This window comes from Scyliorhinus canicula, chromosome 16, assembly GCF_902713615.1.
Source record: "Scyliorhinus canicula chromosome 16, sScyCan1.1, whole genome shotgun sequence".
Classification (NCBI taxonomy): Eukaryota; Metazoa; Chordata; class Chondrichthyes; order Carcharhiniformes; family Scyliorhinidae; genus Scyliorhinus; species Scyliorhinus canicula.
This window is the reverse complement of record NC_052161.1, coordinates 11326350-11353866: the sequence shown is the minus strand read 5'-3', so window position 1 is coordinate 11353866 and position 27517 is coordinate 11326350. Positions and strand designations below refer to the sequence as shown.

At 52.5% G+C, this 27517-nt stretch overlaps 1 protein-coding gene across 1 annotated transcript in view; it reads left to right on the top strand.

Annotated features, from left to right (window-relative positions):
• as3mt (arsenite methyltransferase) overlaps positions 1 to 18298 on the top strand; it is a 52194-nt gene extending 33896 nt beyond the window's left edge. The window contains exon 11 of the mRNA XM_038822291.1: positions 17278 to 18298. Within this exon, the coding sequence (XP_038678219.1) occupies positions 17278 to 17379 (102 nt within the window). The 3' untranslated portion in view covers positions 17380 to 18298. The remainder of the gene's footprint in view (positions 1 to 17277) is intronic.
• The last annotated feature ends 9219 nt before the right edge of the window (positions 18299 to 27517 follow it).

Sequence of the window (27517 nt, the reverse complement as noted above, 5' to 3'; positions counted from 1 at the left end):
GAGCAGAGGAAAATTCTAGACTAGAATTAGTCTCGGGTGTTTAAAAACAAAAACAAATGAAGCACAATTCCAAGAGAGTGGGACTCTCAGATATTTATTTTGCTGTGGACCTTTGCTCCATTATTGATAACTGAACACGCCAGGCATTGTGTTGACAGACACAACTGCCATTCGAGACTAAACATGAAATATTTCAGATGATAATGATTAAATACAAATTAGGTACACAGCCTCGAATTTTTTTTTACGATCTTCTTCGCCGTTGAACAGCCAAGGTCAAGGAGCTTCTTATTGGAAGAGAACAGGACTGATATGTGGCAAAAGCAGGTTATTTCTCAATTCCAGAATAACATGGCCACTCTCCAGTATCTCATTGGCACGGCCCTTCTTTGTCTACCAATGAGTTATTCAACAGTGGCACAAGGACAGAGGTGAGTGGGGTGGCAGAGTAGGGCTGGGTGATGGGTGGGGACAGGCAGTGCTACCGTTGAACTCGCTCCTAGCCGCAGACGCACACTTTCAGCCAGTGAGCACAGGACCAAAATCCTGCCCAGTCATATAGAATCATCGAATCGCTACAGTGCAGAAACTAATTGTGCTGCTCTGAGCATTCTGCCAGCTGTGATCAACAAAACCAGCATAGTTTGATGATCGAATCTTAGACTTGGATCAGTCTAACAACAACTTGTATTTAATAGCACCTTTTAACATTCAACATTCCAGACATTTCACAGGAGCATTACAAAACAATGGTAAACACATGCCACATATGATAGGTCAGATGACTGAACACTCGGTCAAACACGGTCTCGGTCTTTAAGGAGTGTCTTAAAGTAGGAGAGAGGGATAGAGTGGTGTAAAGAAGGAATTTCAGAGCTTAGGGCCGAGAAGATTGAAGGCACGGTCGCCAATGGGGCAACAATGAAGATCGGTGATGCTTCAAGAGGCCAGATTGAGAGGAGTGCAGATATCGCGGACGATTATGGGACTGGAGGGATCACATAGAGGCTGAGGCCATGAAGGGAGGAGGATTTTAAATTCAAGGTGGTGTTTGATTGGGAGCTGATTAAGGTCACAGAGCATAAAGGTGATAGGTGAACGGGACTTTGTGTGAGTAAGACAGACACAGGGCAGTGCTGTCCAAACTTGGGTATGGGGAAATCTACGCTTTAATTTGCTACTCCAGTGTCACCCTGAAGGGCATCAACAGTCCTTTAACAAACAGCCCCTGAATCCCCATCCGTCGTCCCATATGTGCACAGAGCTATTGGGATTATTCTGTTTAATGCTTTAACTATTTAAATCCCTGATTATCTCTATTTTCATTTCCAATTGTATGACTTCACTTTAAAACACCCAACATTTTCCGAATACTTTCTGTGACAATGACCAATAAGGCTATTCAAGTGATGTTTGGTCTTGGCAGCTTCTGTGCAACAGTGAGGGATCAGCTGGTGGAAATGAACATGTTAACAGGGCCATGTCGATATCGACTCTTTCTGATCATTCAGTGTTGTTCTCTTTGAACGTACGGAAGAAGGAGGATTATTCAATAATGTGAACTAAACGATGGAAATTGTATACTAAAGTCGGAATTAAGTGGTTAAATAACTTGAATTGGCGGATAATATGAAGGCTGTGTCTCTGCCAGTTTGACATGCCTACCGATCCCAGAGAATCTAGTGGTCCAGTGCCAGTGTTTAGAAAGCTGTGTGTTGGTGAGAATGTGTCATCAACACGATTTGAAAACCTCACTCAGGTTATGCAAGGCACTACTACTTTTTTTCGCATTTAACCTTCATTCTTCATGGTTGGCCATCAATACTGCTTCTTGATTGTGATTTGAAAGAGAACCTTTATAAATCAAGGGGCGGGATTCTCCCGTCTGATGGCAGAGTGTTGACGCCGTCGTAAAAACCGGAGAGCTTAATGACGGCGTCGTCGGACCGCTATGTGTAGTCATCCTGCGCCCTACAGGGGGCCAGCACGGCACTGGAGCAACTCACACCGCTCCAGCTGCCAATACCGGTGTCAAACTCGCGCATGCGTGGTAGCTTCCTTCTCCGCGCCGGCCCCGACGCAACATGGCGTAAGGCTACAGGGGCCGGCTCGTAGTAAAAAAGTGCTGGTAAACCACTGTTGCACCTCTATTAGGTGATGTAGGGTAGGACCTGTACTACAGATACGTCGGTAGTCCCTGCCTGCTGGCTCCGCCCAGTAGGCGGAGTATAAATATGTGTGTCCCCCATGCTGCAGCCATTTCGCCAGCTGCTGTGGGAGGCCACACATCTGAGATCAATAAAGCCTCAGTTGTACCCAACTCAAGTCTTTGAGTCTAGATCGTGGGCAAGGCCACGGTGGAGGCCCCCCCCCCCGGGTCGGATCCCCCCTCCTTCCCCCACCAGGCCGCCCCGCCGCAGGATGGACGCCGAGGTCTCGCCAGGTAAAACCACATGTGAACGGCGCCGGCGGGACTCGGGCTTTCTTGGCGGCCACTCGGCCCATCCCGGGCGGAGAATTGCCGAGGGCGGCCCATGACCCCGCCGGCGCCAATGGCGGCGATTGTCCAGTCACCGGAGAATCCCGCCCCTGGCGTTTTTCATTGCTAAGTGTTGTGTGACTGGTGTAGACTCTCAATGAGAGGGAGACACACTGCAGTGTCGGGGATCAAGGGCCAGTGTTTTTGGAACGGCGTGGTAGCACCGTGGTTAGCACTATTGCTTCACAGAGACAGGATCCCGGGTTCAATTCCCGCTTGGCTCACTGTGTTGAGTCTGCACGTTCTCCCCGTGTCTGCGTGGGTTTCCTCTGGGTGCTCCGGTTTCCTCCCACAAGTCCTGAAAGACGTGCTGTTCGGTGAATTGGACACTCTGAATTCTCCCTCCGTGTACCCGAACAGGCGGCAGAATGTGGTGACTAGGGGATTTTCTTTGCTTTTAAAAATTGTTCTTACACTTATAGCACCTAATTCTTTTTATTTTCCAATTAAGGAGTGGGCAATTTAGCGTGCCCAATCCACCTACCCTGTACATCTTTGGGTTGTGGGGGCGAAACCCACGCAGACACGGGGAGAATGTGCAAACTCCACACGGACAGAGACCAGGGGCCGGGATTGAACCCTGGTCCACTGAGCCACCATGCCACCCACGACTGGGGGCTGTTCTCAGTGACTTCATTACAGTGTTAATGTAAGCCTACTTGTGACAATAAAGATTATAAAAAAGGCTCACTGGACTGATTTTGGGGATGAGAAAATTGCTCCCTGGGGAGAGTGAATCGACATAGGTCTAAGCTCGCTGAAGTTTAGAAGAATGAGAGATCATTTGATTGAAACATATTCTTAAGGACATTGACAGGGTAGGTGCTGAGAAAATATTTCCCCTGACTGGGAGATATAGAACACGGAGTCACATTCTCAGAGTAAGAAATGTAACCTTGAGAAGCCATGGGGTTATGTGGTGAACTTTATGTTCTGATAAATAGCATCAGAACCTTGTACCTATCAACGATTGTTAGTTGTTCTCAATGCAGCGTATCAAAGACCACCCAAGAAGCTGCCTCTTGCAGTCCCCAGGACATTATCAATTCTTTGCTCTCTGACCTTGTTACATATTTATGATGATTGAAGGAATTATCTGCTGTAAAAACTCAGATTTTGCATTGAAAGGTTAACAGATGTTCACAAATGGCTGTATTATGAGTGAATGATGGGTTCACAGGAATCGTGATATTTTGGATCACATTCTTCAGCCTCTTGGTTGTCAGAGACCCGACACATGACTGATTTTGCACATTGAGGCCTGCGTAAGGCCTGACCTGTGGATCTATGTGGGAAGTGTCTGGTATATTTAAACATCTGATGGGCTACCCATCTACGTAGGACCCTCTGCGAATGTCTCCCACTCTGCGGAGTCTTTGGATATTTGCCTGGATAGTTACCAATGAAATGTTCGACAGATTAAAATCTAGCCTAACACCTGGATAACTCCTCAGCTGGCCCCCAATGCTGAGACGAGACCTGACTACCTCCTCACCCAAATATAATCCTTTAAAAAAAAATTTTTTTTTTTTTTTTTAGAGTATCCAGTTATTTTTTTTCCAATAAAGGGGCAATTTAGCATGGACAATTCACCTACCCTACACATATTTTTCGGTTGTAGGGGTGAGTCCCACGCAGACAAGGGGAGAATGTGCAAACACCATACGGACAGTGACCCGTGCTGTGATCGAACCAAGGTCCTCGGTGCCATGAGGCAACAGTACTAACCACTGCGCCAACATGCTGCCCTTACCCAAATGCAACCCTGACCACCCGACAACCCCTCTTCCCACCCAAGTACCTCCACCTACTCAATGACCCCTGACTGGAACCCAACTACACTGGCATCCATTACTAATCCCCACTGGCACCCATTACTAATCCCCACTGGCACCCATTACCAATCCCCACTGGCACCCATTACTAATCCCCACTGGCACCCATTACCAATCCCCACTGGCACCCATTACCAATCCCCAATGCCACCCATTACTAATCCCCACTGGCACCCATTACTAATCCCCACTGGCACCCATTACCAATCCCCACTGGCACCCATTACTAATCCCCACTGGCACCCATTACCAATCCCCACTGGCACCCATTACCAATCCCCACTGACACCCATTACTAATCCCCACTGGCACCCATTACTAATCCCCACTGGCACCCATTACCAATCCCCACTGGCACCCATTACTAATCCCCACTGGCACCCATTACTAATCCCCACTGGCACCCATTACCAATCCCCACTGACACCCATTACCAATCCCCACTGACACCCATTACCAATCCCCACTGACACCCATTACCAATCCCCACTGGCACCCATTACTAATCCCCACTGACACCCATTACTAATCCCCACTGGCACCCATTACTAATCCCCACTGGCACCCATTACTAATCCCCACTTGAGCCGACTACCCTTTGATCACCAAACAACCCCCCCCCCACACTCCCCGCCTACCCTCCCAACTAACCTCCTCAATCCCAACTGCCCATTCACCACCTCATCTACCCTGACCACTTTACCCACCTCACTCACTCACCTGACACACCTACTCTGCCCGCCTCGCCTGTCCCGCCTACACTAACTTACTCAGTCACCCGCTCACTCCCTCACCAGCTCCCTCGTTCACCCAGTCACTCACCTGCTGATTCACTCACTCACTCAGCAATCCACCTAATCACTCGCTCACTCACCCAGTCACCTACCCGATCACTCACTCACCCACCCGCTCACTCACTCACCCAGTCACCTACCCGATCACTCACTCACCCACCCACTCACTCACTCACCCAGTCACCTACCCGATCACTCACTCACCCACCCACTCACTCACTCACCCAGTCACCTACCCGATCACTCACTCACCACTCACTCACCCAGTCACCTACCCGATCACTCACCCACCCACCCACGCACTCACCCACCCACTCACTCACCCAGCCACCTACCCGATCACTCACTCACCCACCCACTCACTCACTCACCCAGTCACCTACCCGATCACTCACTCACCCACCCACTCACTCCCCAGTCACCTACCCGATCACTCACTCACCCACTCACTCACTCACCCAGTCACCTACCCGATCACTCACTCACCCACCCACTCACTCCCCAGTCACCTACCCGATCACTCACCCGCTCACTCACTCACCTGCTCACTCACTGGTTTAGCTCACTGGGCTAAATCTCTGGCTTTTAAAGCAGGCCAGCAGCCCGGTTTCCCCGTCCCAGCCTCCCCGAACAGGCGCCGGAATGTGGCGACTAGGGGCTTTTCACAGTAACTTCATTGAAGCCTACTCGTGACAATAAGCGATTTTCATTTTATTTTTCATTTTCACTCACCCAGTCATTCACCTGCTCACTCACTCACTCACTCAGCCATCCACCTGCTCACGCTCTCACTCAGCCAGTCACCTACCTGTCGTTCACTCACTCACCCGCTCACTCACGCACTCACTCACCCGCTCACTCACTCACCCAGTCACCTACCCGCTCGTTCACTCATCCAGTCACCTACCCGATCACCTACCGATCACTCACTCGCCCACTCACTCACCAGCTCACTCACTCACCCAGTCATTCACCTACCTGCTCACTCACTCACTCACTCACTCACTCACTCACTCACTCACTCACTCACCCACCCTCATCCACTCATCCATTCACTAATATTCAAAGACTGAACGTTTAAACGTACCAGATGATAGCTAGAAAAAAGACAGTGTCTTGTCTCCCCTGACTCCACTCCCCTCAAAGGAGTTCCCCGAGGGACAACACTGCCTCAATTTTGATGCTGACGTTTTAGAGCTTCATCCCTAGAGCATCTCGACAACAAGGACTCCTACATCAGACTCCTATTTATTGACTACAGCTCCGCCTTCAACACCATAATCCCAGCCAAGCTCATATCAAAGCTCCAAAACCTAGGACTTGGCTCTACACTCTGCAACTGGATCCTTGACTTTCTGACCAACAGACCACAATCAGTAAGAATGAACACCAACACCTCCTTCACAATAGTCCTCAACACTGGGGCCCCGCAAGGCTGCGTACTTAGCCCCCTACTCTACTCCCTGTACACACACGACTGCATGGCAAAACTTGGTTCCAACTCCATCTACAAGTTTGCTGATGATACAACCATAGTGGGCCGGATCTTGAATAACGATGAGTCAGAATACAGGAGGGAGATAGAGAACCTAGTGGACTGGTGCAGAGACAACAATCTCTCCCTCAATGCCAGCAAAACTAAAGAGTGGTCATTGACTTCAGGAAGCAAAGTACTGTACACACCCCTGTCAGCATCAACGGGGCCGAGGTGGAGATGGTTAGCAGTTTCAAATTCCTAGGGGTGCACATCTCCAAAAATCTGTCCTGGTCCATCCACGTCGACGCTACTACCAAGAAAGCACAACAGCGCCTATACTTCCTCAGGAAACTAAGGAAATTCAGCATGTCCACATTAACCCTTACCAACTTTTACAGATGCACCATAGAAAGCATCCTATCTGGCTGCATCACAGCCTGGTATGGCAACTGCTCGGCCCAAGACCGCAAGAAACTTCAGAGAGTCGTGAACACCGCCCAGCCCATCACACAAACCTGCCTCACATCCATTGACTCCATCTACACCTCCTGCTGCCTGGGGAAAGCAGGCAGCATAATCAAAGACCCCTCCCACCCGGCTTACTCACTCTTCCAACTTCTTCCATCGGGCAGGAGATACAGAAGTCTGAGAACACGCACGGACAGAGTCAAAAACAGCTTCTTCCCCGCTGTTACCAGATTTCTAAATGACCCTCTTATGGACTGACCTCATAAACACTACACCCTGTATGTTTCAACCGATGCTGGTGCTTATGTAGTTACATTGTATATCTTGTATTGCCCTATTATGTATTTTATTTTCTTCCCTTTTCTTCCCATGTACTTAATGATCTGTTGAGCTGCTTGCAGAAAAATACTTTTCACTGTACCTCGGTACACGTGACAATAAACAAATCCAATCCAATCTGGAGTGGGACTTTAACCCAGAATCTTGTGATTCCGAGTCAGGAGTGTGACCAACTGAACCACAGACTGACAGCGATCAGAAGTGTAACTAATGGCGACTGTTGATATAATTGGCCAGTGGAAACACCATAAGTAAGGCTAATCCTGACTTGTTGCCACCTAACTACGTATGTCTAACCATACATTACTGCCTCTTTTGCCAAGGATACTGGACCAATTGTAACTTTTAGCCATGACAGAATTGACCAAATATAGGACCTACATAACCTGTACAGTTTAGTAGAAGTCAGAGTAGAAAGTGTTGAGGAATAGAGTATTGAGGTGGAGATACATTTTCCACCACAGAACATGTGCCAATATTGATTTTTCACCAATCCCCTCCTCCACTCAAAATATATACTCGTCAATGTTTAAAAGCAAATTACTGCGGACGCTGGAATCTGAAACCAAAGCGAAAATGCTGGAAAATCTCAGCAGGTCTGGCAGCATCTGTAGGGAGAGAAAAGAGCTAACGTTTCGAGTCCGATGACTCTTTGTCAAAGCTAACAGAGAAAGTGGGAAGTATTTATACTGTGCAGTGATAATGAAAGATGAGTCATAGCCACAGAAACCCAGGGAAACTGGGTGCTAATGGCCACAGATACCAAGGTAAAGAGTGTTAATGGCAGTCCCCAGAGAGAACAAAAGATGTGAAAGGCCATACAGCAGAGAAACTAACATCAATGAAATGAAATGAAAATCGCTTATTGTCACGAGTCGGCTTCAATGAAGTTACTGTGAAAAGCCCCTAGTCGCCACATTCCGGTGCCTGTTCGGGGAGGCTGTTACGGGTATTGAACTGTGCTGCTGGCCTGCCTTGGTCTGCTTTAAAAGCCAGCGATTTAGCCCAGCGTGCTAAACCAGCTCCTAAAGTGGAAAATATTTATACTGTTCATCAGAGGATGAACTGTAGATGTGGGGTGAGGAGAAGGGGGAAGCAAAGAGGAGAAAGGTGAAGGAAAGGTGGATAAGATTGGGGGGTGGGGCTTTAAATATATATTAAGAAAGAAAGAAATTGAAAAGATAGTTCAAATGAAATGGGATGAAAACAAATGGGTCGAGGTGAGGTAGAGCTAATCATCTGAAGTTGTTGAATTTGATGTTCAGGCCGGAAGGCTGTAGTGTGCCTAACCGGAAGATGAGATGTTGTTCCTCCAGTTTGCGTTCCGCTTCACTGGAACATTGCAGCAGGCCAAGAACAGATATGTGGGCATGGGAGCAGGGTCTTTTGTTAAAAATGGCAAGCAACAGGAAGGTCAGGGTCCTGAATGCGCACAGACTGAAGATGCTCAGCAAAGCGATCACCCAGTCTGCATTTGGTCTCTCCGATATAGAGGAGACCACATTGAGATGAGAGTGACTGCCCTTGACAAGGCATCATTTGACCAAGTATGGCATCCAGGAGCCCTAGCAAAACTGAAGTCAATAGGAATCATGTCTCCACAAATTGGAGTCATACCTGGCGCAAAAGAAGATAGTTGTTGGAGGTCAAGCATAGTCCCAGGACATCACTGCAGAAGTTCCTCAGGGTAGTGAACTTGTGAACTAGGCTGCTTTAGCTCAATGGGCTAGACAGTTGGCGTGTGATGCAGAACAAGGCCAGCAGCGCGGGTTCAATTCCCGTACCAGCTTACCCGAACAGGAGGCCGGAATGTGGCAACTAGGGGCTTTTCACAGTAACTTCATACTTATGACAATAAAAGTATATTATTATAGGCCCAGTAACTTCAGCTGCTTCCTCAATGACCTTCCTACCATCATGAGGTCAGAAGTGAGGATGTTGACTGATGATTACACAATGTTCAGCACCATTCTTGGTTCCTCAGACACTGAAGCAGTCCGTACGTAGCAAGACTTGGTCAACATTCAGGCTGATAAATGGAAAGTAATATTCACGCCACAGAAGTGCCAGGCAATGACCATCTCCAACAAGCGAATCTAACCATCACTGCTTGACATTTACCACAACTGAATCCCCCACTATCAACATCCGGGGGGGGGGTCGTTGACCGGAAACTGAACTGGACTTGCCATCTAAATTCTGAGGCTGCAAGAATAGGTCAGAGGCTGGGAAATGTGCAGAGAGTAATTCACCTCCTGGCTCCCCAAAGCCTGTTCACAACCTACACAGCGCAAGTCAGGACTCTGCTGGAATACCCCCCACTTGCCTGGATGAGTACAGCTCCAACAACACTCAAGAAGCTCGACACCATCAACGATATGGCAGCCCATTTGATCAGCACCCAAACCATCATCTTATATATCCATCCACCACCAATGCACACCAGCAGCAGTGTGTACCATGTGCAGCAGCTACAGTTACTCATCAAGGCTCCTTCATAACTCACAATCTCTACCACCTGGAGGGACAAGGGCAGCAGATACCTGGGGTTGCCACCAGCCAGACGTTACACCCCAAGCCACTCAACATTCTGACTTGGAAATATATCACCATTCCTTCACTTGTGGTTGGGTCAAAATCCTGCAACTTCTTCCCTGACAGCACTGTGGGTGGTCCTATAATACAAGGACTGTAGCAATTCAAGAAGGTCACTCACCGTCACTTTCTCAGGGCAATTAGGGATGGGCAACAAATGTTGACCTAGCCAGCAACGGCCACATCCCATGACGTGTGCTAAGAATACAAATTATCGAAACTTCCGGTGGCAGCGATGATGTAGGAAGCCGCACATTTGGGAGCTCCCGTTTCAAACGGACTTTTTGGCTCTTTTTAGAGCCCAAAACGGAATTTTTTCGACGTCTCCCGGTGGGAGAAGGTGTGGTGATCAACTTTCTCCACATTTCATGACTCGAACTCGGAGTGGAAAGGGGGGAAAAAACGGCGGCAGCTCCCCAGAAAAAACGGGGGAAGGAATCCAAGATGGCGGCCGGCGGAGCTCCAGAGGAGTGGAGGCTGTGGGCCCTGGAGCAACAAGCAGCTCTCCTGCGCTGTTTTGCAGATTTCAAGGCTGAGGTACTGAGCTCTCTGCAGGAAACGAACAGAAGGCTGTCGGAGATTCAGACGACCCAGGGTGCTGCCATCAAGGAGTTGCAGACGCAGGCCACTGAACGAGAGGAGGAGGCCGTGGTCCTCGTGAGTAAGGTGGAGGGGCACGAAGCACTCCACAAGAAGTGGCAGGACCGCTTCGAGGAGCTTGATCACCGCATGAGGCGGAAAAACCTGCAGATCTTGGGACTTGCGGAGGGGCTGGAGGGGTCGGATCTGACAACTTACGTGGCTACGATGCTGAACTCGCTAGTGGGGGCAGGATCTTTCCATCTGCCCCTGGAGCTGGAGGGAGCCCACAGGGTACTGGCCAGGAGGCCTAAGGAGAATGAACCCCCGCGTGCGGTGCTGGTGAGGTTCCACCGGTTCAGTGATCGGGAGTGTGTGCTGCGCTGGGCCAAGAAGGTGAAGAGCAGCAAGTGGGAGAATGGGGTAGTACGGATCTACCAGGATTGGAGTGCGGAGGTGGCTAAGCGGCAGTCCGGGTTTAATTCGACGAAAAAAGTGCTCTACAAGACGAAGATAAAGTTTGGAATGTTGCAGCCTGCGCGCCTGTGGGTAACTTATTGGAGCGGCATTATTATTTTGATTCCCCGGAGGAGGCGTGGGCCTTCGTGCGGACGGAGAAACTGGACTTGAACTAGGGGTTGGGGGTTGCGGGGTCGGTTGTAATGCTTTATTGCTGGTTTCTGCTGTTGCTGTGTTCTCTTTTTCTGTACTTTTGTAATTTTGATATGGTTATTTATTGGGGGGGTTGTTCTGTTTTTTTGTTGTGGGGCATTGTTTGAGTTTTGTATCTTGCGGGGAGGGTTGGAGGGGTCTGTTGTATTCTATATCGGGTTGGGGGTATGGAGTGGGGCTGGTATTTGGGAGCTGCGTCAGAAGGGTGTGGTGGGGCAAGGCGAAAGCACGGGCTTTCCTCTGGTTTCCCGCGTTGCGGGGCTGGGGGGTGGAGACGATGACGGGTGGGGCGGGGCCTTAACTGGTTCTTCCCCGCGCTGGAGCGGTGCCTGGAGGAGGGATAGGAGGGGGGATGATCTCACTTTGGGAGGGGTCGGGTTTTTGGCGGGAGTTTCCGGGGTCAGCAGAAGTTAGCTGACCCACGGAAGTACAATGGAGGACGGGTCGCGGCTAGGAGGGTTCCTAGCCTGGTGGGGAGGGAGGGGGGGGAAGGGGAATACCGGGTTGCTGCTGGCAGGGTCAGGAAGGAGCTGGTGGGGGCCGGAGGTGAGGTGTTGTCGCTGTGGGGACTGGGTCGGGCGGGGGGTGCTGGCCTGGGGCGGGCAGTCGACGGGCTATGGCTAGCCGACGGGGGAGGGGGCGGGACGCCCTCTGATCCGGTTGGTCACCTGGAATGTGAGAGGATTGAATGGGCCGGTGAAGCGGTCGAGGGTACTTGCTCATCTGAGGGGGTTAAAGGCGGATGTGGCAATGCTTCAGGAGACCCACCTGAAGGTGGCGGACCAGGTCCGTCTGAGGAAGGGGTGGGTGGGGCAGGTTTTCCACTCTGGGTTGGATGTGAAGAACCGGGGAGTGGCGATTCTGGTGGGGAAAAATGTGTCGTTTGAGGCATCTGAGGTGGTGGCGGATAAGGGGGGTAGGTTTGTTATGGTTAGGGGCAGGCTACAGGGAGAGAAGGTGGTACTGGCTAGTGTGTATACCCCAAATTGGGACAATGCGGGCTTTATGAGGCGTATGCTGGGACGGGTCCCAGATCTAGAGACGGGAGGTCTGATTATTGGGGGGGGGGGGGACTTCAATACGGTGTTGGATCCTTCACTGGATCGGTCCAGTTCAAGGACAGGTAGGAGGCCGGCGGCGGCAAAGGTACTGAGAGGGTTTATGGACCAGATGGGAGGGGTGGATCCATGGAGGTTTGTGAGGCCGAGGGCACGGGAGTACCCTTTCTTCTCCCACATACATAGGGTCTATTCTCGGATAGACTTCTTCGTGGTGAGTAAGGGACTGATTCCGAGAGTGGAGGAGGCCGAATATTCGGCCATTGCAATCTCCGATCACGCTCCGCATTGGATAGGGTTGGAGATGGGGGAGGTGCAGGACCAGCGCCCGTTGTGGCAGTTGGATGTGGGGTTGTTGGCGGAGGAGGAGGTGTGTAGGAGGGTCCGGGCAAGTATTGAGGGGTACCTCGAGGTGAATGATACGGGGGAGGTCCAGGTGGGGATGGTCTGGGAAGCCCTGAAGGCAGTAATTCGTGGGGAGCTGATATCCATCCGGGCACACAGGGAGAGGAGCGAGAGGAGTGAGAGGGATAGACTGGTGGGAAAGATGCTGGAGGTGGACAGGAGGTATGCAGAGGCACCAGAGGAGGGACTGTTGGGGGAGAGGCGCAGCCTGCAGGCTAAATTTGATTTGCTGACCACTAGAAAGGCGGAGGCACAGTGGAGGAAGGCACAAGGGGCAGTGTACGAACATGGTGAAAAGGCGAGTAGGATGCTGGCTCATCAGCTCCGCAAGCGGGATGCGGCTAGGGAAATTGCTGGAGTGAGAGATAAGAGTGGGAATGTGGTGCGGAAGGGGGTAGAAGTGAATGAGGTCTTCAAGGACTTTTACGGGGAACTGTACCGGTCGGAGCCAACGGGGGCGAGGAGGGGAATGGAGAGGTTCCTCGACGGGCTTTCTTTCCCGAAGGTGCAGGAGGAGCAGGTGGAGGGGTTGGGGGCGCCGATTGAGCTGGAGGAGCTAGTTAAGGGGATCGGGCAGATGCAGTCAGGGAAGGCGCCGGGGCCGGATGGGTTCCCGGTGGAATTTTATAAAACGTTTGTGGACCTAGTGGGCCCCTTGCTGGTGCGGACACTCAATGAAGCGTGGGAAGGGGGGGCTTTGCCCCCGACGATGTCGCGGGCGCTGATTTCGTTAATCTTAAAGAGGGACAAGGACCCCCAGCAGTGTGGTTCATACAGGCCCATATCTCTCCTCAATGTGGATGCCAAGGTGCTGGCAAAATTCCTGGCCACCAGGATAGAGGACTGTGTGCCAGGCGTTGTACACGAGGACCAGACAGGGTTTGTGAAGGGAAGGCAGCTGAACACAAATGTGCGGAGATTGCTGAATGTCATCATGATGCCGGCGATTGAGGGGGAGGCAGAGATAGTGGTGGCGCTGGATGCGGAGAAGGCCTTCGATAGAGTGGAGTGGGGGTACCTATGGGAGGTGTTGGGGAGGTTTGGATTTGGTGAAGGGTTTATTAGATGGGTGAGGCTGCTATACGAGGCCCCGATGGCGTGCGTGGCCACGAATGGGAGGAGGTCGGAGTACCTCCGGCTTCACCGAGGGACCAGGCAGGGTTGCCCCCCGTCCCCCTTGTTGTTTTCATTGGCAATCGAGCCGTTGGCGATGGCGTTGAGGGATTCAGGGAGGTGGAGAGGTTTGGTGCGAGGTGGGGAGGAACAGAGGGTGTCGTTGTATGCCGATGACCTGTTACTGTATGTGGCGGACCCGGTGAGAGGGATGCCGGGAGTGATGGAGTTACTAGCTGAGTTTGGGACCTTTTCAGGCTATAAACTAAATTTAGGCAAGAGTGAGGTGTTTGTGGTGCACCCTGGAGACCAGGAGGAAGGAATTGGTAGGCTCCCGCTTAGGAGGGCAGGGGAGAGCTTTAGGTACCTGGGGGTGCAGGTGGCCAGGGACTGGGGGACTCTTCACAAGCATAATTTCACCAGACTTGTGAATCAGATGGAGGAGGAGTTCAAGAGGTGGGACATGCTGCCATTATCGTTGGCGGGGAGGGTACAGTCCGTCAAAATGACGGTGCTTCCGAGGTTCTTGTTCCTCTTTCAGTGCCTGCCCATCTTTATCCCCAGGGCCTTCTTTAGGAGAGTGACTAGCAGTATTCTGAGTTTTGTGTGAGCACATGGGACTCCGAGAGTGAAGAGGGTGTTCCTGGAGCGAGGGAGGGATAGAGGCGGGCTGGCGCTGCCCAACCTTTTGGGGTACTATTGGGCAGCCAATGTGTCAATGGTGCGTAAATGGGTGATGGGGGTGGGGACAGAATGGAGATGGCGTCATGTAGAGGTACGAGCCTGGGTGCCATGTTAACGGCGCCGTTGCTGCTCTCTCCTAAGAGGTATACCACGAGCCCGGTGGTGGCGGCGACCGTAAGAATCTGGGGACAGTGGAGACGGCATCGGGGGGAAACAGGGGGCTCGATGGAGGCTCCACTGGGTGGCAACCATCGGTTCATCCCGGGGAACAAGGATGGGGGATTTAGGGGGTGGCAAAGGGTGGGCATCAGTAAATTGAGGGACCTGTTTATTGGCGGGAGGTTTGCGGGCCTGGGGGAACTGGAAGATAAATTTGGGCTCCCCCAAGGGAACATGTTCAGATATTTGCAGGTAAAGGCGTTTGCTAGGCGACAGGCAGAGGGATTCCCTTTGCTGCCCTCGCGGGGGACGATGGACAGAGTGCTTTCGGGGGTGTGGGTCGGAGAGGGGAAGGTGTCTGACATCTATAAGGTAATGCAGGAGGTGGAGGAGTCGTCAGTGGAGGAGCTGAAGGCTAAATGGGAGGAGGAACTCGGGGAGCAGATAGAGGACGGGACTTGGGCGGATGTCTTGGAGAGAGTCAACTCTTCCTCCTCATGTGCGAGGCTTAGTCTCATCCAATTTAAGGTGCTGCACTGGGCCCACATGTCCGGGTCTAGGATGAGTAGGTTCATCGGGGGTGAGGACAGGTGCACCAGATGTTCGGGGAGTCCAGCGAATCATGCCCATATGTTCTGGGCATGCCCAGCACTGGAAGAATTCTGGAAGGGGAGTGGCGGGGACGGTGTCGAGGGTGGTTGGGTCCAGGGTCAAACCAGGGTGGGGATTTTTGGAGTTGCGGTGGAGCTGGGAGTGCAGGAGGCGAAAGAGGCCGGTGTCCTGGCCTTTGCGTCCCTAGTAGCCCAATGAAGGATCTTGCCGGGGGGGTGGGAGGGAAGAGGGGAGGGGGGGGGGGGTGAGGGGGGGGAAGAGGGGAGGGGGGGTGAGAGAGGGGAGAAGGGGAAGAGGGAGAAGGGGAAGAGAGGGGAAGGGGGGAGGGAGGGGGAGATGGGGGGAGGGGGGAGAGGAGGGGGGAAGGGGAGGAGGGGATGGGGGAGAGGGGAGGGGAGAGGAGGGGAGAGGAGGGGGGGAGGAGGGGAGGGGAGAGGGGAGGGGGAGGAGGAGGGAAGGGGAGGGGAAGGGAGGGAGGGGGAGGGGAAAGGAGGGGGGGGAAGGGAAGGGGGAGGGGAGGGGGTGGAGGGTGAGAGGGTGAGGCAGAGAGGGGGGGACAGGGGGGAGAGAGAGGGGGGGACAGGGGGAGAGAGAGGGGGGGACAGGGGGGGGGGGGGGGGGGGCCGGGGGGGAAGGGAGGGAGGGGGGACAGTGTGGGAGGGAGGAGGGAAGAGAGGATGGGGGATGGAGGGAGGGAGGGGGGGACAGGGGGAGGAGGTCACTGGGGGACAGGGGGAGGAGGGGGTGTTTACTTATTATAGTTTCTATTTTTTTTCTCTGCGGTTATGTAACTTAACATTGGTGTAAGTTACATTGGGGGGGGGGGGTGGGAGGGGGGAGAGGGGGGGGAGAGGGGGAGGGAGGGGGGAGGGGGAGGTGGGAGGGAGTGAGGGGGGGTGAGGAGGGGAGGGGAGGGTGGGGGGGCGAGGGGGGGAGGAGTGGGGGAGGGGGAGGGGAGGGTGAGGGGGAGGGGAGGGGGGGGGTGAGGGGGGAGGGGGAGGGGGGGGTGAGGGGGGAGGGGGGGTGAGGGGGGGTGAGGGGGGGAGGGGAGGGGGGGGTGAGGGGAGGGGAGGGGGAGGGAGGGGGGGTGAGGGGGGGAGGGGGGGTGAGGGGGGAGGTGAGGGGGTGAGGGGGGGAGGGGAGGGGGGTGAGGGGGGGAGGGGAGAGGGGGGGGGGGTGGGGGGGAGGGGGGGTGGGGGGAGGGGGGAGGGAGGGGGGAGGAGGAGGGGGAGGGAGGGGGGGGAGGGAGGGGGGAGGGAGGGGGGGGAGGGAGGGGAGGGGGGAGGGAGGGGAGGGGGGAGGGAGGGGGAGGGGGGGGAGGGAGGGGAGGGGAGGGGGGGGGGAGGGAGGGAGGGGGGAGGGAGGGGAGGGGGGGGAGGGAGGGGAGGGGGGGAGGGAGGGGAGGGGAGGGGGAGGGGGGGAGGGAGGGGGGGAGGGGGAGGGGGGGGAGGGGAGGGGGGGGGAGGGGAGGGGTTGTTGTTGGGTTACGGGTATAGGGTGGTTACGTGGGTTTGAGTAGGGTGATCATGGCTCGGCACAACATCGAGGGCCGAAGGGCCTGTTCTGTACTGTTCTATGTTCTATGTGCAGGTTAGGTGGATTGGCCACACTAACTTGCCCGTTAATTGGAAAAAATTAGGCACTCTAAATGTATTAAAAAAAAGAATAAAAATGATCCTGAGGAGGAGCTCTGACCTCTGACCCGGGGTAAGAGTGAGATTAAACTGAGCCAAGCCGGCACTTGTATTAGGAATAATTACAAGCGGAGTGAGAGGACACAGACACACACACACACACGCACGCAAAAAGCACGCATGCAAAAAAAACACACACACACACAGATGCAAACATACACATACACAGGCAAAAATCACACACACAGGGCTGATGGAGGAGCCATCTTATTATTGAGGTTTTAACGCTTTTTTTTGTTGGTCTCTTTCTTTAGGAAACTATTGTTGATCCTTTCAAGTTGACTGAAGGGCCCGAGGTTACAGGGGCGCCATCCTGTGGCAGAACAAGCTCTGTGCAGGGCAAGGGATGTTGTTGAAGTGTTTCCATTGGTGGAAGAATAACCTCTGCTTAGCATAATAATCAATGTCAAGAAATGATTAGAGATGGAATGAATGAACCTCTTGTGACCTGAGCTGTGTTGAAATGAATCTGCCCGCACCCAGTCCAGCTAGATCTCTGCTATCGCACCATGACGTAGTCTAAAAACACCTCTTCACCCTGAGCCAAGCTTTTCTGCCACTTCACAAACTATGAAATGAAATGAAAATCGCTTATTGGGCTTCAAAAATGAAGTTACTGTGAAAAGCCCCTAGTCGCCACATTCCAGCCAGCGATTTAGCCCTGTGCTAAACCAGCCCTTCTATGCCATGTATTTTCGCTTGACCATGCATTAACCTCAAATTTCCCGAGTTTGATGCTTTTCCGAAAACACTTTGTTTTCTGTCCTTCTCAAAATCTGACTTGAGTTGAATTAAGGTCTGACAGCTCCGTTACTCTGAGCTGTAATCAAATCTGCCTCCAATCTGCATGTAATTCCCCACAGAATCCACGGTGAGTGGGCGAAAGAGTTGTGTAACTCCTCAAGGCACCTAGGCCAACAATTGTTCACATGCATCAACTTGCCTTTCTATAGCACCATTAATGTTCCACGGGGCCGTTAAATAATTTTGCTTGTTAGCACTGGCTGGAAGAGGGCTGCTAAGAAAGGCTTGGTCCTGAGGTCAGTTAGTGGTTGACAGCGAGCATTCTGTTTCAGTGCACCTTTCGAGTCAGAGAGAGCGGTGAACATCTGTGATCGTCGGGACAGTCGAGGCTCACCTCATTTCCAATGTGCTCATTACTTGAGCGTGTGATTTCAGACCATGTTCGATCAGCGTTAAAATTTTCACTGTTCAAATCTTTTGCTCTGTCACAAATGCTTTCCAGCCCAATTAAAAATAAAAGTTTGAATAAGCCGTCATGTCTATTTACTTCAATAAGGAACTTTGTCACAAATGGATGGGATGCCAATCAAGCGGGCTGCTTTGTCCTGGATGGCGTTGAGCTTTTTTTTTTTTAAGAAAATATTTTATTGAGGCATTTCTAATTTTAACAATTTTAAACATCAAATTTCAACAAAACCACAACAATATAACAACAACCCCCCCCCCCCCCCCCCCCCCAAGCACAGACCCCAGCCAACATGGCTTCCACAAACAGCGCCGCCTTCCCCAGCCACCCCTCCGTTGGTTCTCCTATCCTGACTCGTCTCTCCCATGCCTCCCCTTCCCCCTCCCATCCCCCCTGCCGACAGCTTAATTTTTCTCGAAGAAGTCGACGAACAGCTGCCACCTCCGAGGGAACCCCTGAAACCATTCCCTCAAGGTGAATTTAATTTTTTCAAGTCTGCGAAACTCCGCCATGTTGCTAACCCACACCCACTACTTCGAGGGCTCCGGGTCCCTCAACCTTAGTAAGATCCGTCTCCGGGCCACCAGGGAGGCAAAGGCCAGGACGCCGGCCTCTCTCGCCCCCTGGGCTCCCGGGTCTTCCAACATAGCAAAGATTGCCACCCCTGGACTTGGCGTCACCCGAACTTTTAAGACCTCTGACATGATGTCAGCAAATCCCTGCCAGAAACCTCTCAGCCTCAGACATGCCCAAAACATGGTTCGCAGGACCACCCCCCCCCCCCCCCACCCTGGCACAGCGCCCATACCTGTCCCCCACCCCCTCAAAGAACCTGCTCATTCAGGCCACAAACATGTGGACCTCCTTGAACTGTATCAGGCTGAGCCTGGCGCACAACGAGGATGCATTAACGCTCCTCAGGACCTTCTCCCATAACCTGGCTTCCATCCCCCCCCCCTCCCTCCCTCCAGCTCTTCTTCCCACTTTCTCTTCACCTCCCCTGCTGGGGCTCCCTCCCACTCCATCAGCTCCTTATAGATCTCTCAGACTTTCCTGTCTCCTGTTCTCGACCCTACCTTATCCTGCAGCCCCCGGTGCAGCAGGTGCGGGAAGGTCGCAACCTGCCTCCGCACAAAATCCTTCACTTGCAGATACCGCGGAGCCCATTCCCACCCGGCAACTGAAACTCCTCCTCCAAGCTCGTCCATAAACAGATCCCCAAAAGGGTGTTGAGCTTCTTGAGTGGGTTGTTGAGCGGTCCTCGCCCAGGCAGGTGGAGAGTATTCCATCACCCCCCTGACCTGTGCCTTCAAAGGGCCAGTTACTGGTGTTCTAAGCATCTCTGGATGCTGTTTCTAGCCGTGCTGCGGAATTGAAACAAAATCTGTCTTCACACCAAGGCTAGGACTGCTGTCTTCTAACATCCCCTTGTTGAACTGTCCCCTCCCCCCACCTTAGATGACGGGATCGAAGTTATGTTTGCTAAATCTGCTGATGACACAAAGATACTAGATTAATACCTGGAATGGGTGGGTCGCAAGCAAAAGACAACCTGCCCATTCCTGGTATTAGTCGAATAAAAGTTCTCTGAACTCATTTAAATCCTTCCTTAAATAAGGATGATGTGGAGATGCCGGCGTTGGACTGGGGTGAGCACAGTAAGAAGTCTTACAAAACCAGGTTAAAGTCCAACAGGTTTGTTTCAAACACGAGCTTTCGGAGCACTGCTCCTTCCTCCTTAAATAAGGAGACCAATCCCGAGGAAAGGCCGGACAGGTTTTGTTTGCATCCACGAGTTCAGAAGGGTAAAAAGCGACTTGATTGAAACATATAGGATCCTGAGGGGTCTTCACAGGGTGGGTGTGGAGTCGATGTTTCCTCTTGTGGGAGAATCTTGAACCATGGCCCACAGTTTAACAAATAATGGGCCACCCATCTAAGACAAAAATGGCGAGAATTTCTTCTCTTAGGGTCGTATTTGAAACTCTCTTCCTGAAAAGAGAGCGGAAGCAGAGTTTTTGAGTATCTTTAAGGCTGAGGTAGGTCGATCCTTGGTCAGCAAGGGGGTGAAAGGTTATTGGGGGAAGGCGAGAATGTGGAGATTACAATCAGATCAGCCATGATCTTATCAAATGGCGGAGCAGGCTGGAGGGGCTGAGTGGCCTACTTCTGCTCCTAATTCATATATTTGTATGTACCCCAGCCATATCCGCCCCTCTTTCTCCTGTATGTGACCTGATTGGTTGCTGACTTCTCTAGTCAGGCACGTTTCTTGATCAGCATTATTGGCAGTACTGAGCTGAGAGGGCAGCACGGTAGCATTGTGGATAGCACAATTGCTTCACAGCTCCAGGGTCCCAGGTTCGATTCTGGCTTGGGTCACTGTCTGTGCGGAGTCTGCACATCCTCCCTGTGTCTGCGTGGGTTTCCTCCGGGTGCTCCGGTTTCCTCCCACAGTCCAAAGATGTGCAGGTTAGGCGGATTGGCCATGATAAATTGCCCTTAGTGTTGGGTGGGGTTACTGGGTTATGGGGATAGGGTGGAGGTGTGGGCTTGGGTAGGGTGCTCTTTCCAAGAGCCGGTCAAGACTCAATGGGCCGAATGGCCTCCTGCACTGTAAATTCTATGATTCCGCTTTTATTCCGATTTTATTACTGTACATTTAAGCGTCATACACTGCCTGACACGGCTGAACATTTATGGAGGAACAATATTGTTGCTTATTTGAGCAGAATATGGCGGATGAGACGGCCGAGGCCCTCAAGGTGGTTGATATATTTTTAAGAAAAATGTTGGTGTTGATTAAGTTCAACACATGTATTAAAAAACACAATTGGTTAATCGTATTGCTAACCCTCGCCCCTTGTCGAAGTCGGAAATCAAAGTTTGAAAAAATTAGTCAACATCCCCCTGACCCTGTCGGAGGCTGGGTCCGGGGGGGGGGAGGCAATCCCACTACAAATAATCTTTGGCACAGATACACACCTTTTAACCCAACGAATTGGTGTCCATGTTTATGTTCCACAGAAGCTCCGTTCCATTTTTAATGATCTCTTTGCATGCTGCTCCCATAGCCCAATGTATGCCGCCTTCCCCCACACATGTGCATCAAACCTCCTAAAATGCGCAACTGCCCTCTGTTTCAGTAATTCCCTGTGACGCTGAATTCCATATTCTCACCACCCTCTGCTCCAATGAGTTCCTCCTAAATTGATGTGTTAGCAGATGTCCTATAATATAAGAAGATAAGCATTAGGAGCTGGAGTAGACATTATAGCCACTCCAGCCTGCTCCAACATTCAACATGACCCCGGCTAGTCTGCCTCAACTGAACTCTCCCACCGTCTTCCCATAAACCTTAGCTTCTCTCAGACCAAAACTTGTCTATCCCAGTCTTAATGTACCCTATGATGGAGTAACCCCAGCTCTCTGGGTAGAGAATCCCAAAGATTCACATCCCTCTGAGTGTAGAACTGTCCCCTCATAGTCCGAAATGATCGACCCCTTACCCTGAACTTCCCCCCCCCCCCCCCCCCGGGTGTTCTAGATCCCCCTGTTGGGGCAAACAATCTCTCGGTGTCTACCCTGTCAAACCCCTTCAGAATCTTGGATGTTTTATTTCTGTACGTCCGCTACTTCTGCTCGAGGAACATTCATCCATGTCCACGCTTCATTATTTAATGACCGCCGCCTCTCCAGCCAAGAAATAAGACAAAGGATTGGAATGGGGCTAAAGATGCATCTCAAAAAAATGAAAATAATTATCATCAGCTCAATCTCAACCAAGAAAAGCAAGCTGAAAATCCTGGAATGTCACATCACAACAATTGTGACATAGAGTAGCGAGTGATGGACAATCAGTGAAGCGATTTTGAGGTGAATGTTGAAGTTATCTTGGACAAGTCACACTGCTGATGTAGAGGTATGAGTAAAATCTGAGGCTGCTGACCAAGATCAGGAAGGGACAGTTGGAATTTCTTGGTAGTTAATAAGATATAAGGATTTAGAAAGTCTGGAAAAATCGATGGCAGAAGAGATCAAGATAGACAAAGATCGATCTTTCTAAAGAGCCTCTCTAACTGGATGAATCAACGGAGATGATCCACACCCCCAGGGTGAAATTAATTTGGAGGTCCAGGGTCACCAACTCCCTCTTGGACATGGTACCTGAAGAGGGGGCGACTACAATTAGTGATTTATGTATCTCTATACCTGGCTCTCAGGATGTGGAGGAGGGAGGAGTGGATGAGGAGGGAGGGAGGAGTGGACGAGGAAGGAGCAGTGCTCCGAAAGCTAGTGTTTGAAACAAACATGTTGGACTTTAACCTGTAACTCTCAGGAGAACAGGGTGTGGAGAATCACAGAACATTAATGGAGTTTGTCCCATTTCTAACAGCTCCCTCTGCTGTTTGTAAGATATTGATTACCTCAGTGCTGATTCTGCAAACATCTTTTACAGTAACATTTGGCTTTCCGATGGTTAGTTGGTTTAATGTTACAAATGATGTTACAACTGAATGAGCAACCTTGAAACACGTTTCTACATGTTTCAAGATCATGGCTGCAACAGCTGTTCTGTAGCCGGAGTGTGATACAGCTTGCTTACGCTTCAGACTGCTAATTGTTATCTTGTAATCTCTCTGTCTGCACTGGAAGGGGACATCCCAGGGTCCAGGAACTCAATATCAACCCTCTTATCAACCCCCTAACTGCCAGTTTGCAATCTTTTTCATTAGAACTGGGAGTGAAATCTGTGCTGCTAAACGTTGGGGAGTGACACCTTTCTCTGTTTGGGCTCAGTGTTGGTGTTGAACTGTTCTGGTGACAGTGGAGACTCACTTTGTGCACACGCCTTGCAAACTACTGCCGATTCACCAGCTCCGTTTGGAAACTGGCGCGAAACAGGAGAGAATGTGAATAGGAGAATGTGAGGGGCACCAGCAGGAGTGAGGGGGGTCAGTAGAGTGAGGGGAGCCAGTAGGAGTGAGGGGAGGCAGTAGGAGTGAGGGGAGTCAGTAGGAGTGAGGGGAGCCAGTAGGAGTGAGGGGCACCAGTAGGAGTGAGGGGAGCCAGTAGAGTGAGGGGAGCCAGTAGGAGTGAGGGGAGTCAGTAGGAGTGAGGGGAGCCAGTAGGAGTGAGGGGAACCAGTAGAGTGAGGGGAGCCAGTAGGAGTGAGGGGAGCCAGTAGAGTGAGGGGAGCCAGTAGGAGTGAGGGGCACCAGCAGGAGTGAGGGGGGTCAGTAGGAGTGAGGGGGGTCAGTAGGAGTGAGGGGAGCCAGTAGGAGTGAGGGGCACCAGTAGGAGTGAGGGGAGCCAGTAGGAGTGAGGGGAACCAGTAGAGTGAGGGGAGCCAGTAGGAGTGAGGGGAGCCAGTAGAGTGAGGGGAGCCAGTAGGAGTGAGGGGAGCCAGTAGGAGTGAGGGACACCAGTAGGAGTGAGGGGAGCCAGTAGGAGTGAGGGGCACCAGCAGGAATGAGGGGCACCAGCAGGAGTGAGGGGCACCAGTAGGAGTGAGGGGAGCCAGGAGGAGTGAGGGGAGCCAGTAGAGTGAGGGGAGCAGTAGGAGTGAGGGGAGCCAGTAGAGTGAGGGGAGCCAGTAGGAGTGAGGGGAGCCAGTAGAGTGAGGGGAGCCAGTAGGAGTGAGGGGCACCAGCAGGAGTGAGGGGAGCCAGTAGGAGTGAGGGGAGCCAGTAGGAGTGAGGGGAGTCAGTAGGAGTGAGGGGAGCCAGCAGGAATGAGGGGAGCCAGTAGGAGTGAGGGGAGTCAGTAGGAGTGAGGGGAGCCAGTAGGAGTGAGGGGGGTCAGTAGGAGTGAGGGGAGTCAGTAGGAGTGAGGGGCACCAGTAGGAGTGAGGGGAGCCAGTAGGAGCGAGGGGAGCCAGTAGGAGTGAGGGGGGCCAGTAGGAGTGAGGGGAGCCAGTAGGAGTGAGGGGAGCCAGTAGGAGTGAGGGGGGTCAGTAGGAGTGAGGGGAGCCAGTAGGAGTGAGGGGAGTTAGTAGGAGTGAGGGGAGTCAGTAGGAGTGAGGGGCACCAGCAGGAGTGAGGGGAGCCAGCAGGAGCGAGGGGAGCCAGTAGGAGTGAGGGGGGCCAGTAGGAGTGAGGGGAGCCAGTAGGAGTGAGGGGAGCCAGTAGGAGTGAGGGGAGCCAGTAGGAGTGAGGGGCACCAGTAGGAGTGAGGGGAGCCAGTAGGAGTGAGGGGAGCCAGTAGAGTGAGGGGAGCAGTAGGAGTGAGGGGAGCCAGTAGGAGTGAGGGGAGCCAGTAGGAGTGAGGGGAGCCAGTAGGAGTGAGGGGAGCCAGTAGGAGTGAGGGGCACCAGCAGGAATGAGGGGCACCAGCAGGAGTGAGGGGCACCAGTAGGAGTGAGGGGAGCCAGTAGGAGTGAGGGGAGCCAGTAGGAGTGAGGGGAGCCAGTAGAGTGAGGGGAGCAGTAGGAGTGAGGGGAGCCAGTAGGAGTGAGGGGAGCCAGTAGGAGTGAGGGGAGCCAGTAGAGTGAGGGGAGCCAGTAGGAGTGAGGGGAGCCAGTAGGAGTGAGGGGAGCCAGTAGAGTGAGGGGAGCCAGTAGGAGTGAGGGGAGCCAGTAGGAGTGAGGGGAGCCAGTAGGAGTGAGGGGAGCCAGTAGGAGTGAGGGGAGCCAGTAGGAGTGAGGGGAGTCAGCAGGAGTGAGGGGAGCCAGTAGGAGTGAGGGGAGCCAGTAGGAGTGAGGGGGGCCAGTAGGAGTGAGGGGAGCCAGTAGGAGTGAGGGGAGCCAGTAGGAGTGATGGGAGCCAGTAGGAGTGAGGGGAGCCAGTAGGAGTGAGGGGAGCCAGTAGGAGTGATGGGAGCCAGTAGGAGTGAGGGGAGTCAGTAGGAGTGAGGGGAGTCAGTAGGAGTGAGGGGAGCCAGTAGGAGTGAGGGGAGCCAGTAGGAGTGAGGGGAGCCAGTAGGAGTGATGGGAGCCAGTAGGAGTGAGGGGAGCCAGTAGGAGTGAGGGGAGCCAGTAGGAGTGAGGGGCACCAGCAGGAATGAGGGGAGCCAGTAGGAGTGAGGGGAGCCAGTAGGGGTGAGGGGAGCCAGCAAGAAATGCCAGTGGGGGAGATGGGCACCATATGGGAGAGAGGGGCGGGAGCAGGAGGGAGGGGGGTGTAGCAGAAAGGCTAACAGAAGGTGGCATCAGCAGTAAATATGATTGTCAGAGAGAGTGGCATTGGGAAGGGATGCTAGCTCGGAGATCAGTCTGAGCAGACACCACCCACCGCCTTGTTAACACTAAATGATTCAGCTGCCCATGTTAGGTCCACTCTTTGATGGCCACTGGAAGCTTTGGCGCCACCTTCTGATTGTATCTGGAAGGACAGGACGGGCACCAATTCAGAGCGGATTTTACACTGTCACAGTCAGAGGGCCGGGTGAGAGGCTCAGGTTCAATGGTCTGATTGGAGCAGGAATTTGGGAATAGTGTAAACGAAGCTACCCACCCACCCCAAAAGCCGCATTCTCAGCCCCTCCCCCAGCCTGTTTCCATAGAACGCGCCTCAACCGAGGACCACCTGTTGGAAGGTCAACAAAATGGTGACCAGCTGCCACCTCCATGCTGAGGCCTTAACCCCGCAGAGTCTGAACATGTGAGTTTGATGGGAACCGTGGGGGACACGACTGCCACTTAACAAAAGCAAAATAACACAGCTGCTGACAATCCGAAATGCTGCAAAGACTCGGCAGGTCAGGCAGCATCTTACTCAGAGAGAAGCAGAGTCTAGGGCCGGGATCTACCGGTCCCGCCACTGTCGCCGGGAAACCCGTCGCCCGTATGAACAGCCGGCAAATCCCGTCCAACGTTTACAATAATACTCCTCAGAACTGGAAATGACTGGTTATAGCTCCCTCTGCTGGAGGATCGCGACACTGGCTGGAAATATTTGTAGAATTCAGAAAGTAATGTCCTCTCACACATAAGCTGTCTATCGAATCCCTAAGTGCAGTAGGAGGCCATTTGGCCCATTGAGTCCGCATCGAAGCTTGGAAAGAACACCCTACCTAGGCCCTATCCCCGTAACCCAGTAACCCTACCGAACCTTTTTTTAAAATTTAGAGTACCCAATTATTTTTTCCAATTAAGGGGCAATTTAGCATGGCCAATCCACCTACTCTGCACATTTTTGGGTTGTGGGGGCGGAACCCACGCAGACACGGGGAGAATGTGCAAACTCCACACGGACAGTGACCCAGAGCCGGGATCGAACCTGGGACCTCAGCGCCGTGAGGCGGTTGTGCTAACCACTAGGCCACCGTGCTGCCCTTCTACCGAACCTTTTAGACACTAAGGGGCAATTTAGCATGGCCAATCCACCAAACCTGCACATCTTTGGACTGCGGGAGGAAAATGGAGCACCCAGAGGAAACCCACGCACACACGGGGAGAAGGGGGAAATGCCACACAGACAGCCAAGGCTGGAATTGAACCCAATTGAGAGGCAGCGGTGCTAACCACTGTGCCATCCTGCCGCCTAACCTCTGTTCAGAAACCAGCTAATGTTTGAGCAGCAAGTATAGAAATTCATGGATTTCACGTGGCGGATAGGATGGGGGAGTGAGCCTAGATAGAGTGCTTTTCCAGCAGGGGGGTGCTGACTTGATGGGCTCAATGGCCTTGTGCAATAGGGATTCTCTGGCATGGTAGTTGGTGGGAGTTAAATTTGGTCTGGAAATGAAAGCTAGCCTCAGTAATGATGATCGTGAACATAGAACAGTACAGGCCCTTCGGCCCTCGATGTTGTGCCGAGCAATGATCACCCTACTCAAACCCACATATCCACCCTATACCCATAACCCAACAACCCCCCCCCCCCCCCCCTCCATAGAACCCTGAAGACAGCAGGACAGGAATATAGGGTGGTTAAGAAGGCATATGGGATATAAGACTATAAGAGCAGGAAGGTTATGATGGAGCTGTATAAAACACTTGTTAGGCCACAGCTGGAGTACTGTTTGCAGTTCTGGTCACCACACTACGGGAAGGGTGTGATAGCACTAGAGAGGGTGTAGAGGAGATTCATCAGGATGTTGCCTGGGCTGGAGTGTTTCAGCTATGAAGAGTGGCTGGTTGGGCTGGGGCTGTTTCCCTTAGAGCAGAGGAGACTGAGGGAGGACCTGATTGAGGTGCACATAATTATGAGGAAAGTAGATAGGAAGAACATTTTCCCCTTAGTAAAGGGTCAATAACCAGGGGGCATAGATTTAAGGTAAGGGGCAGGAAATTTAGAGGGGAATTGAGGGAAAACACCTTCACCCAAAGCCTGCCTCGGTGG